The 12,031-nt window shown below is 50.9% G+C and overlaps 2 protein-coding genes across 3 annotated transcripts in view; one reads left to right on the plus strand and one right to left on the minus strand.

Annotated features, from left to right (window-relative positions):
• Positions 1-385: 385 nt before the first annotated feature.
• LOC135975008 (zinc finger protein RFP-like) overlaps positions 386-12,031 on the plus strand; it is a 64,161-nt gene continuing 52,515 nt past the window's right edge. Inside the window, exons 1-3 of one of the 2 annotated variants that reach the window (XM_065565010.1) lie at positions 386-1,950; positions 3,569-3,664; positions 4,669-4,899. In XM_065565010.1, the coding sequence (XP_065421082.1) occupies positions 1,534-1,950; positions 3,569-3,664; positions 4,669-4,899 (744 nt within the window). In that variant the 5' untranslated portion in view covers positions 386-1,533. The remainder of the gene's footprint in view (positions 1,951-3,568; positions 3,665-4,668; positions 4,900-12,031) is intronic. The other variant, XM_065565009.1, reaches the window with a different exon arrangement.
• Positions 10,128-11,766, minus strand: LOC135975025 (uncharacterized). The gene is made up of 2 exons (XM_065565063.1): positions 11,226-11,766; positions 10,128-10,630 (listed from the first exon to the last, which is right to left on the minus strand). The coding sequence occupies exons 1-2, from the start codon at positions 11,764-11,766 to the stop codon at positions 10,128-10,130; spliced, it is 1,044 nt and encodes a 347-aa protein (XP_065421135.1).

Here is a 12,031-nt window from a genome sequence, read left to right on the forward strand (position 1 = left end):
GAATTGATTTGCAAACTAGATACAATCAACTTAGGCTTGAATAGAGACTGGAAATGGCTGCGCCATTACACACATTGAATCTATTTCCCCATGTTAAGTATCCTCACACCTTCTTGTCAAACTGTCTGATATGGGCTCTTGATTATCACTACAAGTTTTTTCTCTCCTGCTGATAATTGCTCATCTTAATTAATTAGCCTCTTAGAGTTGGTAGGGCAAGTCCCACCTTTTCATGTTCTCTGTATGTGTATATATCTCCTTACTATATGTTCCATTCACTGCATCCGAAGAAGTGGGTTGTAGCCTATGAAAGCTTATGCTCAAATAAATTTGTTAGTCTCTAAGGTGCCACAAGTTCTCCTGTTCTTTTTGCGGATACAGACTAACACGGCTGCTACTCTGAAAGCTGCGCGAAGAGCAGCACTTCCCTCAGCTGAGCTGCAACGTCTATTAACCACATTGAAACTGCTGCAACACTGACCTGGATAACTAACTGCATCCGCAGCAGCGTCTCTGCACAGCACGGCTCCCCCACCACAGCTGAATTCCCTCTCTTTGTCCCCAATGGCGGCTTCCCAGACTGCCCCAGGCCGCCTCAGTCTGTCCCCACATCCCCTCCTGCAGTTGCAATGGGCAAGTGGCCTGAGAGGTCTCTGTGTATCCCACACCATGTACCCTGCAGCCCCTGGTGCGAGCTCCCCACACACCCGCTGCCCTCGGCCATTGGGCCCCAGCCCTCACCTGCAGTCCCTGGTCTCTCTGCTGGGACTGACAAACAAGGAGGAAATGGGTGCAGGCCTTGCCGGGTGTGGTTGTGTTACAGGGTCACCTGCCCCACTAGGGCCCAGGCTGAGATCCCAGCACATCCCACAGGCCCCTGAGCTGCCATCAGCTGGACTTTCAGCCTCGGTCCCTGTGGTGGTGGGGGAGGCACTGGGTTACTGTTGGGGTGCCGCTGGGGGAGGGAGATTTACCTGCTTACAGACAATTTTAACCGCATTATATCCAAATTTGTTTTATATCCGGTGGCGTTATATCAAGGTAGCGGTGCAGTTCTGGTCTGACCAAAATATTGTCTGATTCCCCCCCCATCATTTCCCACAACTGTGAAAATTTAAATTGGAATGAAATGCTTAAAACCCAGATTGTTGTGCAACTGTGAAAGTTTAAATCAATAAATATAAAAATTGCTTAAAATAAACATTATCTGTCAAAATTAGATTATAAAAAAAATTCTGCCAAGCCTGACTATCACTCCTTAGACACACAGCTCCTGCTCCTCCAGGCTTATCCTCACAGGGGGCTGCCTCAGTGACCCTCCACCACCAGCACAGGGGCTGATTGCAGGACCAGAGCCCTAGTGGTACATTTTTTTACCAAAGCCTCCAGGGCTAAAATTGGTTGGGTTTTTCCTGCTCAGCAAACAGCATGAGTCATTTTCAGGAAAGGAAACACCCCCTTATTGCTGCAGGCGGGGCATAGTGTGAACTCAGGAAATTGAAACTAACCCTGTTACACTGCCCAGAGGGAGCCATGGCTGCAGAGAACCCCGTGGAAAGTCTCCAGGAGGAAGCTACATGTCCCGTCTGTCTGGAGTATTTCACAGAACCTGTCACTCTGGAGTGTGGGCACAATTTCTGCCGAGCCTGCATCAGCCAGTGCTGGGAGGGATCCGATACAGCCGCCTCCTGCCCTCAGTGCAGAGAAACTGTGCACCAGAGAAACCTCAGGCCCAACAGGCAGCTGGCAAACATGGTAGAAATCGCCAAACGGCTGAGTTTACAGGCAGCAAAGGGAGCAGGAGGGGAAGGGGTGTGTGGGGATCACCAGGAGGCTCTGAAACTGTTCTGTGAAGAGGATCAAACCCCCATCTGTGTGATCTGCAGAGAGTCCCGGGCTCACCGGGCTCACACGGTGGTTCCCATACAGGAAGCTGCCCAGGAGTACAAGGTACCGAGTTGCTGTCCAGTCTAATGGGTAATAACTCTGGATGTTAATTACGGCTTAATGGTGTAACTGTGTCATTCAGCTGTGTGTAGCCTTCATTGCATGAAAGCTGATAGGGGAGTTACAAGCTGTGGCTGGTATTACTGGTTGTATCCCAGTGTTTATTGTTGTTTGCATCCCCTACAGACCCCAGATGAAATCTGACCTCGATTGTGGGGGGGCCTTGCACAAAATCCAGTGAGGGCCAATCCCTGCCCCGAGCCATTTACAGTCTAATTGGACATGACAGACAAAGGGTGGGAGGGGAAACTGAGGGGCAGTGACTTGTCCAAGGTGACTCAGCAGATCAGTGGCAGAGCTGGATATAAAAACCTGGTTTTCCAAGGCCCAGTTCAGTGCCCCAACCACTAGGCTACTCTGCCCCTTTCAGCAGCACTGAGCAGAGATGAAGTGCAGACAATAGGAGGAAAAGACTCCTTGATACAGGTCCTAGGCCCAGCAGGGAGATGAGGTTTCCCACTGGGATTGTGAATTCCTGTGTTGCTTCATGAGGGGTTAAACTCAGATGCTGCTGGCCTGCACTAGAGGAGATCACTGGGCTGAACACTGTGTGGGACCCCGAGCACCTTGAGTCCACACCCACAAGGGCTCCAGACAGCGCAGCTCCATGCCACATGCCACTGGGATTAGACTTATCTTCAGCAAAACTAACCCCATGGCAGTGTGGACCTGTGTCAGTCTGACCTGTTCTAGGGTGTTCATGGGCAAGGACCAGCCAACGCGGTTCCATTAGTCCCACAAGGCAGCCTTTTGAAATCTGCCAGAATCCACTGCTTCTGGGGTCTTTGCTAGGGACTTTAGGGTAGCTACCCAGAGGCCATTGCCACAGAAAGGGGCTAGGACAGCACTAGGGCTTACCCCAGCTGTTCCTAACACAGATCAACACATCTAATGGGGTTTGCCCTAGGCCTTGAATTAGTGTCCAACCAGTCTAATCCCCAGGGGTACAGGGCTGAAAGTCAATGGAGTTGGATTCCTTTGAGCATCCCAGCCTATATGGCTGCCCTGGAGGCTTCTGGGATTGATATGACTGTTTCTGAAATCTGCTCAAAAACAGCTTTATAAATTCACCACCATGTGACACCAGTTTCCTGCCGGTTTAAATTGATGGGGAAAGTGGACGTAATAACTCAACTCTGAATATAAAACACTCCCAGTTTCCATAAATAAGGTTTCATTTCCTTGGTGTCTCTGATGTCCTACCTCTAGAAAGACCCACTGTTGTACACAGAATTGTTGTAACTGTGTTGGTCCCGGGCTATTAGAGAGACAAGGGAGGTGAAGTAATATCTGCTCATGGCCGGCTTCTGTGGGTGAACGACAAGCTTTCAAGCTTACACTGAGCTCTTCTTTAGGCCTAGGAAAGAGTATGTTCCCCAGAGCTGAGTTGTGTGTAACTCTCTAACCAACAGGAGCTGGGCCAGCAGAAGATGTTGCCTTACCCACCTGACCTAGTCTATCTAGGAAGACTGGCTGTTATCTTGACTTTTGGGTGGAAAAACACCTCAACCACCCGCTACAACCCTCAAAATAAACCCACCAAATCATTTCTGTTTGTCAGGAAAAAATACAAGCCCATTTGAAGACTCTGAAGGAAGAGAGAGAAAAGCTGCTGGGATTTAAAGTGACTGGAGAGAAGAGAAGCCAGGAGTATCTGGTAGGTGCCTATTGTTCTTTGCCTGCTGGGACATGGAGGTGGGAGGGATGTTTATTGGTAGATTTGTGTGTGTTTCTCCATGATCATGGGATACTGTGTGTGTGTGTGTGTGTGTGTACAGGTGTGCATATCACAAATGTTCTCTCCCTGGAGAAGGACAACAGCATCTTCTGCAGGATCTACGATGCATTTTAATTAATGAGTGAATTACTACCCCTGGTGGCTTTCACAACATTTCTCCCAAACTGCACTGATTATATCCCAGTAGACATGGAGACAGCCCTTTCAGAGAGACTGGGGCCAAATGGGAAGCTGTAAGAAAATCCTCTCCCTTGTGATCGCAATGTATAGTCAAGTGTCAGGATGTGAAGAATGTTGGGTTTTGAACTTCAATCCACAGAGACTGTCATTACAACCCAACCACTCTCCAGAGCCAGCAGGGGAGGGGCTAGTGGAACTCCGACGCACCAGAGGATCTGCCTACGAAGCTCCTGATTGGAGCAGACATTCGGATGCATGAATTACGCCAGCAGGAGTCACGGGAAGTTGTCCAAACAACTGAGTGAACTCCCGATCTGCTGCTGGACTGGACCCTGATTCTGGCTTGGCCCTGGCGTTGTCCCTGACTCAGGTTTGACCTGCAGTACTGCTCTCTGACTCCAGCTTGACCCTTCGCTTGGCTGCCTGACTCACACTCCAGTCCTGACCCCCCCCCCCCCCCCCCCGTGCAATTCCAGACACTGATTCTGGATCAACCTTTGGCATGACTCCTGAGCTCGATTGTAGCCCCAACCCTTGGTGAGATCCTGACTGACTCCAGCTCTGACTTTGGCCGTAGTTCCCAATTTCCAACTGCAGCTCTGAGCACTAGGCCTGATGGCTCATGTCCTGGTCTCTACACAGATGTGTTAGAGATTGTAAAGAAACTCTCTCTTGTAAGACTGTATGAAAGGTCATCAGGCTCCATCCATGTTCCTGACCAGCCCTTTCCTTATTTCTTATAGAAACAGACAGAAACCGAGAGACAGAAGATTGTGTCTGAATTTCAGCAACTGCGGCAGTTCCTGGAGGAACAAGAGCGACTCCTGCTGGCCCAGCTGGAAAAGCTGGACGAGGAGATTGTGAAGATACAGAATGAAAATGTCAGTAAACTCTCAGAGGAGATTTCCCATCTCAGTGAGCTGATCAGTGAGCTGGAGGGGAAGTGTCAGAAGCCAGCAAGTGAATTCCTGCAGGTGAGACTGAGCTAGAAACTTCCCAAATCCCAACACAGGGACAGGAGATCTCAGTGTAACTCAATGTGTGCTGACATGTGAATGACGATTGTTCTTAGCAGACTCATAGACTCATAGACTTTAAGGTCAGAAGGGACCATTATGATCATCTGGTCTGACCCCCTGCATGCTGCAGGCCATAAAACCGTCCCTACCCCTTCCCTGGACTCTGCTGTTGAAGTCCCCAATCCTGTTTTTAGTGACTTCAGTCGGCAGAGACCCTCCTGCTAGTGATCCCTGCCCCATGCTGCGGAGGAAGGCGAAAAACCTCCAGAGGCTCAGCCAATCTGCCGTGGAGGAAAATTCCTTCCCGACCCCAAATATGGCGATCAGTAAGACCCCGAGCATATAGGCAAGAGTCTCTAGCCTGACCCCTGTTAGCCATTACACTATTTACCTACCATTGCTTGGTTTTCCTTGACTACTATGTTTTACCATTAAACCATTCCCTCCATAAACTTATCTAACTTAATCTTAAAACCAGACAGGTCCGTCGCCCCCACCGTTTCCCTCGGAAGGCCGTTCCAATATTTCACCCCTCTGACGGTCAGAAACCTTCGTCTAATTTCAAGCCTGAACTTCCCCACGGCCAGTTTATATCCATTCGTTCTCGTATCCACATTAGTACTAAGCTGGAATAATTCTTCTCCCTCCCTTGTATTAATCCCTCTAATATATTTAAAGATAGCAATCATATCCCCCCTCAGCCTTCGCTTTGTCAGACTAAACAACCCAAGCTCCTCTAGTCTCCTTTCATATGACAGGTTTTCCATTCCTTTGATCATCCTAGTGGCCCTTCTCTGCACCCGTTCCAGTTTGAGTTCATCTTTTTTAAACATGGGAGACCAGAACTGCACGCAGTACTCCAAATGACGTCTCACCAGCACCTTGTACAACGGAATCAGGACCTCCTTATCCCTACTAGATATACCTCGCCTAATGCATCCCAAGGCAGCATTGGCTTTTTTCACCGCCACGTCACATTGTCGACTCATAGTCATCCTGCGGTCTACAAGGACCCCTAGCCCAGCAGAAGAGTCTGTCCTATCTCGGGGCCTCTCCTTTTGTCCCTCCAGACCCATGAATGTGATACAGTTCTGCGGTGACCTAGAATCCTACTTTCGACGTCTCCGACTCAAAGAATATTTCCAACATACCTCTGAACAGCATACTAACCCACAGAATCCTCCCTACCAGCACTACAAAAAAAAGGATTCAGCATGGACTCCTCCGGACGGTCGAAACAACAGACTGGATTTCTACATAGATTGCTTCCGTCGACGTGCAAAGGCTGAAATTGTGGAAAAGCAACATCACTTGCCACATAACCTCAGCCATGCTGAACACAACGCCATCTACAGCCTCAGAAACAACCCTGACATCATAATCAAAAAGGCTGACAAAGGAGGTGCTGTCGTCATCATGAATAAATTGGAATATGACCAGGAGGCTGCTAGACAGCTCTCTAACACCACATTCTACAGGCCATTATCCTCTGATCCCACTGAGGATTACCTAAAGAAACTACACCATCTGCTAAAAAAACTCCCTGACAAAGCACAGGAACAAATCCGTACAGACACATGCCTAGAACCCCGACCAGGGGTATTCTATTTGCTACCCAAGATCCATAAACCTGGATATCCTGGACGCCCCATCATCTCAGGGTACGTCTACACTACGAAATTAGTTTGAATTTATAGAAGCCGGTTTTATTGAAATCGGTTGTATACAGCCGATTGTGTGTGTCCACACAATAAAATGCTCTAGGTGCTCTAGTCGGCGGACCGCGTCCACAGTACAAGGCTAGCGTCGACTTCCAGAGCATTGCACTATGGGTAGCTATCCCACAGCTATCCCACAGTTCCCGCAGTCTCCGCCGCCCCTTTGAATTCTGGGTTGAGATCCCAATGCCCGGATGATGCAAAACAGTGTCGCGGGCGGTTCTGGGTACATGTCGTCAGGCCCCTCCCTCCCCCGTCACAGCAACGGCAGACAATAGATTCGCGCCTCTTTACCTGGGTTACCTGAGTTACCTGTGCAGACAACATGGAGCCCGCTCAGCTGAGCTCACCGTCACCATATGTCCTCTGGGTGTCGGCAGACGTGGGACTGCATTGCTGCACAGCAGCAGCTGCTAACTGCCTTTTGGCGGTAGACGGTGCAGTAGACTGGTAGCCTTCATCGGCGATCTGGGTGCTGGCAGCCGTGGGGCTTGCCTTTTGGCAGTAAATGGTGTATTACGACTATTAGCCGTCCTATTACAAGTCGGGTCATCGCACATTAGCAGAGTCTTCCCCGAGCAGCCGATTGTGCAATAGGCCTGAAGACCATCGTCATACGCCGCCCCGTATTTGCTGCCAAGCACCCAGAAAGATGCCGAGGGCTATCAGTCACGCTGCACCGTCGTCTTAAGATGTAAAAAATAGATTTGCTCTGTATTCATTTGCTTCCCCCTCCCTCCGTCAAATCAACGGCCTGCTAAGCCCAGGGTTTTCAGTTTAATCTTTGGGGGGAACATTCTGTGTGACAGTTGTTTGTGTTTCTCCCTGATGCACAGCCACCGTTCTTGATTTTAATTCCCTGTGCCTGTACGCCATGTCGTCACTCGGCCCCCCTCCCTCCTTCCCCTAGTCCGTCAGATACTACGTTTGCGCCACAGCTCAGAGAGCCGAGAAGCGGTTCGCGCCTTTTCTTTGAATTCTGGGTTGAGATTCCAATGCCCGGATGATGCAAAACAGTGTCGCGGGCGGTTCTGGGTACATGTCGTCAGGCCCCTCCCCCCTCGTCACAGCAACGCAGACAATAGATTCGCGCCTTTTTACCTGGGTTACCTGTGCAGACAACATATCACGGCAAGCATGGAGCCCGCTCAGCTCAGCTGAGCTCACCGTCACCATATGTCCTCTGGGTGCTGGCAGACGTGGGACTGCATTGCTACACAGCAGCAGCTGCTAACTGCCTTTTGGCGGTAGACGGTGTAGCATGAGTGATAGCCATGGGGCTGGCAGCCGTAGGGCTGCATTGCACCAGCCCCTTGCCAGGCGATGGTATATTATGACTGGTATCCGTCGTCATCGTATTGGTGTGGCTGTCAATCATGGCCACCTGGGCAGACATGCTACTGTTTCGATGATGATGGCTACCAGTCGTAATATACTATTTTCTGCCAATTGCCCAGTATTGTCTGCTAAGCACCCAGAAGAGGCCGAGGGCGATGCTGGGTGCTGGCGGACGTGGGGCTGGCAGACGTGGGGCTGCATTGCTACACAGCAGCAGCCCCTTGCCTTTTGGCAGATGATGGTATTTTATGATTGGTAACCGTCATCGTCGTACTGGTATGGCTGTCACTCATGCTGCACCGTCGGCTGCCACCTTAAGATGTAAAAAATAGATTTGTTCTGTATTCATATGCTTCCCCTTCCTCCGTGAAATCAATGGCCTGCTAAGCCCAGGGTTTTCATTTTAATCTTTGGGGGGACCATTCTGTGTGACAGTTGTTTGTGTTTCTCCCTGTTCCTGTACCTGTACGCCATGTCGTCACTCGGCCCTCCCTCCCTCCCGCCCTCCCTCCTTCTCCTGGTCCATCAGATACTACTTTCGCGCCTTTTTTCTGACCAGGCGCCATAGCTAGCACTGGGATCATGGAGCCCGCTCAGATCACCGCGGCAATTATGAGCACTATGAACACCACGCGCATTGTCCTGGAGTATATGCAGAGCCAGGACATGCCAAGGCGAAACCCGGACCAGGCGAGGAGGCGATTGCAGCGCGGCGACGAGAGTGATGAGGAAATTGACATGGACATAGACCTCTCACAAGGCACAGGCACCAGCAATGTGGAAATCATGGTGTCACTGGGGCAGGTTGATGCCGTGGAACGCCGATTCTGGGCCCGGGAAACAAGCACAGACTGGTGGGACCGCATCGTGCTGCAGGTATGGGACGATTCCCAGTGGCTGCGAAACTTTCGCATGCGTAAGGGCACTTTCATGGAACTTTGTGACTTGCTGTCCCCTGCCCTGAAACGCCAGGATACCAAGATGAGAGCAGCCCTCACAGTTGAGAAGCGAGTGGCGATAGCCCTGTGGAAGCTTGCAACGCCAGACAGCTACCGGTCAGTCGGGAATCAATTTGGAGTGGGCAAATCTACAGTGGGGGCTGCTGTGATCCAATTTGCCAGGGCAATGAAAGACCTGGTGATAGCAAGGGTAGTGACTCTGGGCAACGTGCAGTCAATAGTGGATGGTTTTGCTGAAATGGGATTCCCAAACTGTGGCGGGGCCATAGACGGAACCCATATCCCTATCTTGTCACCGGAGCACCAAGCCACCGACTACATAAACCGCAAGGGGTACTTTTCAATGCTGCTGCAAGCCCTGGTGGATCACAAGGGACGTTTCACCAACATCAACGTGGGATGGCCGGGAAAGGTACATGATGCTCGCGTCTTCAGGAACTCTGCTCTGTTTCGAAAGCTGGAGGAAGGGACTTTCTTCCCGGACCAGAAAGTGACCATTGGGGATGTTGAAATGCCTATCGTGATCCTTGGGGACCCAGCCTACCCCTTAATGCCATGGCTCATGAAGCCGTACACAGGCAGCCTGGACAGGAGTCAGGACCTGTTCAACTACAGGCTGAGCAAGTGCCGAATGGTGGTGGAATGTGCATTTGGACGTTTAAAAGCGCGCTGGCGCAGCTTACTGACTCGCTCAGACCTCAGCGAAAAGAATATCCCCATTGTTATTGCTACTTGCTGTGCGCTCCACAATATCTGTGAGAGTAAGGGGGAGACCTTTATGGCGGGGTGGGAGGTTGAGGCAACTCGCCTGGCCGCTGATTACGCGCAGCCAGACACCAGGGCGGTTAGAGGAGCACAGCAGGGCGCGGTGCGCATCAGAGAAGCTTTGAAAACGAGTTTTGTGACTGGCCAGGCTACTGTGTGAAACTTCTGTTTGTTTCTCCTTGATGAACCCTCCAAACCCCCCCCACCGACCCGGTTCACTCTACTTCCCTGTAAACCAACCACCCCACCCTCCCCTCCCGCTTGCAGAGGCAATAAAGTCATTGTTTTTTAACATTCATGCATTCTTTATTAGTTCCTTACAGAGGTAGGGGGATAATTGCCAAGGTAGCCTGGGATGAGTGGGGGAGGAGGGATGGAAAAGGACACACTGCATTTTAAAACTTTAACTCTTATTGAAGGCCAGCCTTCTGATGCTTGGGCGATCATCTGGGGTGGAGTGACTGGGTGGACGGAGGCCCCCCCACCGTGTTCTTGGGCGTCTGGGTGAGGAGGCTATGGAACTTGGGGAGGAGGGCTGTTGGTTACACAGGGGCTGTAGCGGCGGTCTCTGCTCCTGCTGCCTTTCCTGCAACTCAACCATACGCTCGAGCATATCAGTTTGATGCTCCAGCAGACGGAGCATTGCCTCTTGCCGTCTGTCTGCAAGCTGACGCCACCTATCGTCTTCAGCCCGCCACTTGCTCTGTTCTTCCCGCGATTCAGCCCGCCACCTCTCCTCTCGTTCATATTGGGCTTTTCTCATCTCCGTCATTGACTGCCTCCACGCATTCTGCTGTGCTCTATCAGCCTGGGCGGACATCTGCAGCTCCGTGAACATCTCGTCCCTCGTCCTACGTTTTCTCTTTCTAATGTTCACGAGCCTCTGCGAAGGAGAAACATTTGCAGCTGGCGGAGGAGAAGGGAGAGGTGGTTAAAAAAGACACATTTTAGAGAACAATGGGTACACTCTTTCATTACAAGGTCGCATATTTCGGCTTGCAGGCAGCCATCGTAGGCCACAGTGTTTTGGCTTTTTTAACCTTCTTAACATGCGGGAAAGGTTGCAAACAGCAGCGCATTTCCCATATCAAGGATGAATTGGGTTGTCCATTTAAAATGGGGTTTCAATGTAAAAGGAGTGGCTGCGGTTTCCCGGTTAACATGCGGCACAAACACAAGTAAACCCCCCCCACACACACACACACACGATTCTCTGGGATGATCACTTCACCCCTCCCCCCACCGCGTGGTTAACAGCGGGGAACATTTCTGGTCAGAAGAGCAGGAACGGGCGCCTCTGAATGTCCCCTTAATAAAATCACCCCATTTCAACCAGGAGAGCTTTCTGGAGATGTCCCTGGAGGATTTCCGCTCCATCCCCATACACGTTAACAGACTTTTCCAGTAGATGTACTGGCCGCGATTGCCAGGGCAAAGTAATCATTAAACACGCTTGCTTTTTTTTTGTAATGTTTACAAATAGTTACAAAGTTACACTCACCAGAGGTCTCCTGTGTGCCCTGAGGGTCTTGGGTGAGTTCGGGGGTTACTGGTTCCAGGTCCAGGGTCACAAACATATCCTGGCTGTTGGGGAAACCGGTTTCTCCGCTTCCTTGCTGCTGTGAGCTACCTACAGTACCTCCATCGTCATCTTCCTCGTTCCCCGAACCGTCTTCCCTGTGTGTTTCTCCAGTGAGAGAGTCATAGCACACGGTTGGGGTAGTGGTGGCTGCACCCCCTAGGATCGCATGCAGCTCCGCGTAGTAGCGGCAAGTTTGCGGCTCTGCCCCGGACCTTCCGTTTGCTTCTCTGGCTTTGTGGTAAGCTTGCCGTAGCTCCTTAATTTTCACGCGGCACTGCTGTGTGTCCCTGTTATGGCCTCGGTCCTTCATGGCCTTGGAGATCTTTTCTAATACTTTTCCATTTCTTTTACTGCTACGGAGTTCAGCTATCACTGCTTCATCTCCCCATATGGCGAGCAGATCTCGTACCTCCCGTTCGGTCCATGCTGGAGCTCTTTTGCGATCCTGGGAGGACTCCATCACGGTTACCTGTGCTGATGAGCTCTGCGGGGTCACCTGTGCTCTCCACGCTGGGCAAACAGGAAATGAAATTCAAACCTTCGCGGGTCTTTTCCTGTCTACTTGGTCAGTGCATCTGAGTTGAGAGTGCTGTCCAGAGCGGTCACAATGAAGCACTGTGGGATAGCTCCCGGAGGCCAATAACGTCGAATTCCGTCCACACTACCCCAATTCCGACCCGCAAAGACCGGTTTTATCGCTAATCCCCTCGTCAGAGGTGGTGTAA

The sequence above is a fragment of the Chrysemys picta genome, chromosome 12, assembly GCF_011386835.1.
Source record: "Chrysemys picta bellii isolate R12L10 chromosome 12, ASM1138683v2, whole genome shotgun sequence".
Classification (NCBI taxonomy): domain Eukaryota; kingdom Metazoa; phylum Chordata; order Testudines; family Emydidae; genus Chrysemys; species Chrysemys picta.

Bases quoted from the DNA above. Each gene is read 5' to 3' on its own strand.
- LOC135975025 (XM_065565063.1), bottom strand. From the start codon at position 11,766: ATGGAGTCCTCCCAGGATCGCAAAAGAGCTCCAGCATGGACCGAACGG. The intron at 10,631-11,225 runs GTGAGTGTAACT...CTCCTCCGCCAG, and splicing joins GGGCACACAGGAGACCTCTG to CTGCAAATGTTTCTCCTTCG.